Below are 6,000 nucleotides of genomic sequence, written 5' to 3'. Positions count from 1 at the left end.
GCTTGCTCTGCTTATCCTCAGGCTTGGGCTGCTGCCCCGACACGTCACCCCAGCTAGCTGGTGGCTGTGCAAGCCTACCCAGCGGCTGGAGGTCTCCGGGGAAGTAGAAGGGCGGATTAGGCAGTGCTTTGAGGTTGTCAGCAGCATGGCGGTAGAAACCAGGCGAGGGCTCTGCTCTGCAGCAGACAGGAACGGGCTACCACCATGCCAGTGGAGGCAGCCACCCAGGCAGAGCTTGCTGTCAGGGCAGCTGCTGTCCAGGTGGAGGGCTGCAAAGCCTGCACCCCTGCCTCCTGGGTGCAGGAGGTGGAAGCTCCACCTGTGCAAGGTGTGCTCTGGTGGGCTCGCTCAGGCAGCAGGTGGAGGAGCTGCAGGAGGAGGTAACAGCTGGGCTAAACAAGAGTATTCTTTGAGGCTTTGCAAGAATAAATGCTAGGGCCCCATGGCACTGACCTCCAGAGACTACTGGACAAAGAGCTTCACCAGCAAACTGACAGCACCTTGGAGCCGGAGGCGCCATGGTCTCTTATGACCCACAGGAACAGGATATCACTTCAGTCTCCTTCATTTTAAGTACCAGCCAGCAACAGATAGGAAGCCTTGGCAGAGGACAAAAACCCATGAGCAAAATTCAGAGGGAGAAGCCGCACCAGCAGCACGTAGTAAAAGCTGCAAAAGGACACGGCAAGCGCTAGTAGTGTGTGACTGTGGAGAGGCACCGAGGCACCTGTCTGCCAGCATGGTATACAGTCAGGGGAGGTTTGCTGCTTGCCAGGAGCCAAGATCTGGGATGTCAGAGGGAGATGACTGCCCCAGCTGGTTAAAAGCACAGACTGCTGTCCCCTACTTCTTTTCCATGTGGGCACCGATGACATGGTAAAGCAGAACCTGGGCAAGGTCAAGCAGGACTTCAGAGCCTTGGGGGTGCAAGTAAAGGGACAGTTGCCCAAGTGATTTTCTTCTCTGTCTTGCCAGTCAGAGATGGGGGTACAGGCAGAAGTCGAGGCATCGTGCAGGTCAATACATGGCTTCCTGGCTGGTGGTGTCACTAGGGCTTTGGTTTCTGTGATCATGGGCAGTCCTTCAACGAATACAGCCTGTTGGGGAGAGATAGGATCCACCTACCTAGAAGAGGCAGGAGAATCTTGGCTAGCAGATTGGCTGACTTCACGAATCGTGCTTTAAACTAACAAACTTGGGGTGTTAGTGTCCAAAGCTGTGACACCTGCATGTTCATAGGCAACAGGGTAGGTATGTGCACCTACAAGAGTAGTAAGGAATGCTCCCCAACCCTCTCCAAAGGCAAGAATCGTAAGTTCAGCCACCTCTAACCGATGCAAGTAGTCTGAGCAACAAAAAGGAGGAACTGAAGCTCCATGCCCATTCTGAGGGTTATGATGTCATAGGAACCACAGAAATATGGTGGGAATACTCACATAACTGGAAGATGACAGTGGATGGCTACAAGCTCTTTCAGAAAGATAGGAAGGGAAGAAGAGGTCATATAGTTGCACTTCATGTGAAAGAGAAATTTGAATGTATGGAGCTGAGCTATGGAGACCATGAAAGTTCTATTGAATGCCTTTGGATCAAGATTAGAGGGATCATGACCAGGGGACATCTTATAGCAGATAGCTGTTACCAGCCTCCCAATCAGGATGATAAAGCTGATGAAACCTTACTTCAGCTGCTTAAGGAGGTCTCGGGCCAACAGAACCTGCTCCTCATGGGTGACTTTGATTGCATGGATATTTGTTGGGAAAGCAACACAGTGGTGCACAAGTTCTCCGTCAGTTTCCTGGAATGCATTGGGGACTGCTTCCTGCTATAGATGCTGGACCTGTGACTAGGAATGGTGCAGTGCTAGATTTACTGCTCACAAACTGAGAAGACTTGTTTGACAACGTAACTACCAATGGTAGCCTTGGATACAGCGACAACATTGGGGAGTTTAAGATCCTGGTGACCACACTGAAGACCAGTAGCAGGACAAAGACCCTGGATTTTAGAAGAGCCAACTTCAATATGCTTAGAGCCCACATGGGAGGGATTCGATGGGAAGCATTCATGGACAGCAAAGGAGCTTGTGAGTGCTGGGAGTTATTCAAGAACAGCCTCCTGGAAGCACAAGAACAGTCCACTTCCTACCAAGGGAAAGGAAGAAGGCAGAACAAGAGACCATCCTAGCTTAACAGTGAGCTTTGGGGTGTACTTAAAGGCAAAAAAGAAGCATACCAGCTATGGAAAGGCAACCAGATACCCACTGAGGATTACAAGAACCTTGCTTTGGAGGTTTTCAAGATGTGACTGGACAGGCTGCTAGATAATCTCATCTAGGCTCCCTTTCCTATGAAAGGTTGGACCAGATGATCTTTCAAGGTCCCTTCCAACCTGTCTGATTCTATGATTCTGTTTTATTTCATTTGTGACAAGGCTATTGAAGTGCTCTGAAGTGCAGTCTTTTAACTTTGTAACTCTATCTGCATAAATGCTGTGTAGCCAACATATGTGATGCATTGGGGTTTTTTTCAGTATCTCCTCAAAATGTTGGTTCTTTTGCGTATTATGGTGGTTAGAATTCATACTGGATGTTTGCTCAGAGAAACAGAGTAAATTAACGTTGATCTGCTATTAAGGAGAAAAGAAAATTGACTTTAGGTGTTTATTACCTCAAGTAAGTGTTTCCTGGAAATAACTGTAAATTTTACCTTTTATTTTGCAGACACTATAAGAAGCGTTGTCAAGGCCGGATGCGGAAACATGTTGGTGACCTGTGTTTACAAGCTGGGATGTTACAAGATTCCTTGGTGCATTATCACATGGCAGTGGAACTTCTGCGGTCTGTGAATGACTTTCTGTGGCTTGGAGGTAGGATTAATTGATGATAGTGAATCAAATAATTAGTTGCTAAACCCAAATAAATCAAACTATCTTCAATAACTCTTCTGTATTATGAAAATGATTTTGGTGACCAAAACCTGAATATCAGGTGTGACTAAAAATTAAGTCAAAATAAAAATTAGTTAATAAGACATGAGAAAGAAATGTGTTTAAGAAAACCTGCAATATAAAATGTATTATTGTAGTAGAGCATGTACTTAGAAAAAAAACTTGTGTGTGGCTTTTTAATACTTCTCTGGAAGATATTTATTTTTTCAGTGGATTGTACGGCTGCTTTAAAAAAAATCTTGCTTGCAGATATCTACTGTGGACTGTTAGCAGAAGGTTTTTGTCTTTACATCTGCCAAAGCCACAAGTGTTTAACTTCCATGAGCATAACTTACTTCCTTTCACATTAGTTCCTAGGCTTCACTTTTTCCCTGACTTTTCCTTCCTCCTTTCCTTTTCTTTTTTGCTGTTCTGCTTTTTTCTATTTACTGGACATACAAGTCATCTTTGAGCACAATTTCTGCTTCTCAGTTTCATACCCTTTTAGGAAAATTGCTGTCTCCAGTTCTTGGCTTTTAGCTTTCTCATTCTACTTGGAAATCCATTTAGCTTCTTAATAGCTCTGTACGTTACATATTATGAAAACCATAATACCTTCTGACTTTCTACTTCTTTCCTTCTACTCTTTCAGAAGGTTAAATGGCTCAGGATTCTTCAAGCTGGAAAGGAGAACTTTTATACTTCTGCAGGGCACGTAAATAATTTAAGGCCTATGTGTTGGACTACCAAATTATACGTCTAGACTCAGAATTATTTGGATTGGAAGTGACCGCTGGAGGTCCCCACATCTGATCTCCTGGTCATACCACATCCAGTTAAATCAGGTTTCTCAGGGACCTGTCCAGTTGAGTTTTAGGTATATTTAAGGACAGAAGTTCTACAAACTCTGAGCAATCTGTTCTAATGTTTTGCTTCCTGTAGTTTGAAAAAAACCCCCAACAATAAAACATAAATTGTTCCTACATTACAGCAGAATTTCCTGTGTCAACTTGCGGTGACCCTCATCCAATCACTGCACCTCTGAGAAGCATCTGACTCTGTCTCTTCTGTGTCTTCCCACTGGGTGTTTACAGACAGCAATAAGATCTCTTAGCCTCTTGTTCTTAAGGCTTAACAAACGCGGTTCTCTCTGCTCCTGACATGTCATGGCCTCCAGCCCCCTGACCATTTTGATGGCCGTCCACTGGACTCACTTCAGGATGTCAATGTCTTTCTAGAACTGGGGAGCCCAAAGCTGGACACAGTGCTCCAGATGTGGTCTCTCAGATGCAGAATAGAGGGGAGTAATTGCTTCCCTTGGCTTGCTGGCTACTCTGTGACTGTTACAGCCCAGTATGCAGTTGGCCACCATTGTTGCAAGGGCCTACTACCAACTGCTGTTAACTCATTGTCCACTACGACCACCAGGTCCTTTTCTGCAAAGCTGCTTCCCAGCTGGTCAACTCCCAGGCTGCACTGCTGCATAGGCTAATCCCATCTGAGATACATGAGCCTTTCTTGAACAATCCTGTTGGCCCATACCTCCAGCCTGTCAAGTTCTCTCTGCATTGAAGGCCTGTCCTACTGTTCCCCCTAATTTGGTATCACCCAGGAATTTTCTGGGAGTGCTCTATGCAATCATCCAGGCAGTTAATGAAGACATTAGAGTATTGTTCCCAGTATTCATCCCTCAGGGACACCACTAGTAACTGGCAACCATTTGGACTTCATACTGCTGATCAAAATCCTTTGAACCTGGCCATCCAGCCCATTTTCCACCTACTTTATAGGCCAGCTGTCCAAATCTTATCAATTTGGCTATAAGCATGATATGGGAGACCATGTCCAAAGGTTGTGTAAAAGTCAAAATATCCAATATCCACTGCTGTTCCGTAGTCCAATGAGCTAATCATCTCATCCTAGGAGGCAGTGAGGTTGCCAAGGACTGATTTATGCTCAGTAGATCAATGTTTGCTGTTCCCAGTCACCTTCTTGTCCTTCACGTGCTTGGAAATGGCTTCCAGAAGGATTTCTTTATAGCCTTGCAAGGGAGTTGAGGTTGATCTGCCTGTAGACCTCTGGTACTTCCTTCTTGTGATGTTTTGCTTTGTCCAGTCATTAGAAACCTCCCCCAACTGACGTGACCCATTGGAGGTGGTAAGAGAGTGGCCTCACATTGGCCAGCTCTCTTGGCATCCATGGTTGCATTTTATCTGGTTTTGTGGATTTGGGTCCAATTGGATTAAGTGCTTTGTATGTCTGTCTTTCTCTACTGTGGCTATTGATACTCCTACAGACTGCTAGTAGGCTTGGGGACCTGGGAGGTCTGAGGGTAAACCTTACCAGTGAAAACAGAGATACAAAGGACATTGAGTATCTCAGGCTTTTCCATGACCTTTGTCACTAGTTCTCCAATCTGAGGCATACTTAATGTTGTCTAAATACACTTTACTATGTGATACTTCATTTCTGGCAAGTATCTCTACTAATTTGTTGGCTTTTTTCTTTACAGCTGCTCTTGAGGGGTTATGCTCAGCATCAGTCATCTATCATTATCCAGGTGGTACTGGAGGTAAAGTTGGATCTCGCAGGGCACAAGGAGGTTCTCTTTCTGCTGAGGCAGGCAACAGGCACAGACCAGGTAAGGATGCAATTTCATTTTTACTCTGCCACCACTGAACATCTGACAATTTCCTCCCTACTTCCTGTGTAAAGTTACACTGATGACAGGATAAACTGGAGGAGGGGGTGGGAGGGGACACCTGTATTTCTTTTTAAGATTTTTACATTAATAACTCTTCTACTGTTTTGGTGTTAATGGCAACGTGCCTGCTTTGCATAGAGTTGCAAAGCTTTTGGTCTCTTAATCTGATTTTTAATAGTGTCTGTGTTAGTTTGAATTTTGCTGGAGGAGATACAGACGTATCTCATGAAGTACATATGATGTGGCAGAGGTGCACATATTAAGAATAAGTTAGGTACTTTTATTCAGATGTGTTTTGCTATTAAAAGTCAACATATAATAAGTAAATTTGGTTAACTAAATACCAATAAACCAACGTAATTTTTAAA

General features: G+C 44.6%; 1 protein-coding gene across 1 annotated transcript in view; it reads left to right on the top strand.

The window, feature by feature from the left end:
* The window catches only part of TRAPPC9 (trafficking protein particle complex 9), a 517,140-nt gene that overhangs the window by 9,557 nt on the left and 501,583 nt on the right, over positions 1–6,000 (top strand). Inside the window, exons 2-3 of the mRNA XM_010584242.1 lie at positions 2,723–2,868; positions 5,441–5,569. Of these exons, the coding sequence (XP_010582544.1) occupies positions 2,723–2,868; positions 5,441–5,569 (275 nt within the window). The remainder of the gene's footprint in view (positions 1–2,722; positions 2,869–5,440; positions 5,570–6,000) is intronic.

Source organism: Haliaeetus leucocephalus, unplaced genomic scaffold, assembly GCF_000737465.1.
Source record: "Haliaeetus leucocephalus isolate CR32 unplaced genomic scaffold, Haliaeetus_leucocephalus-4.0 Scaffold953, whole genome shotgun sequence".
NCBI lineage: Eukaryota > Metazoa > Chordata > Aves > Accipitriformes > Accipitridae > Haliaeetus > Haliaeetus leucocephalus.
This window is presented reverse-complemented; position numbering and strand designations above follow the sequence as displayed.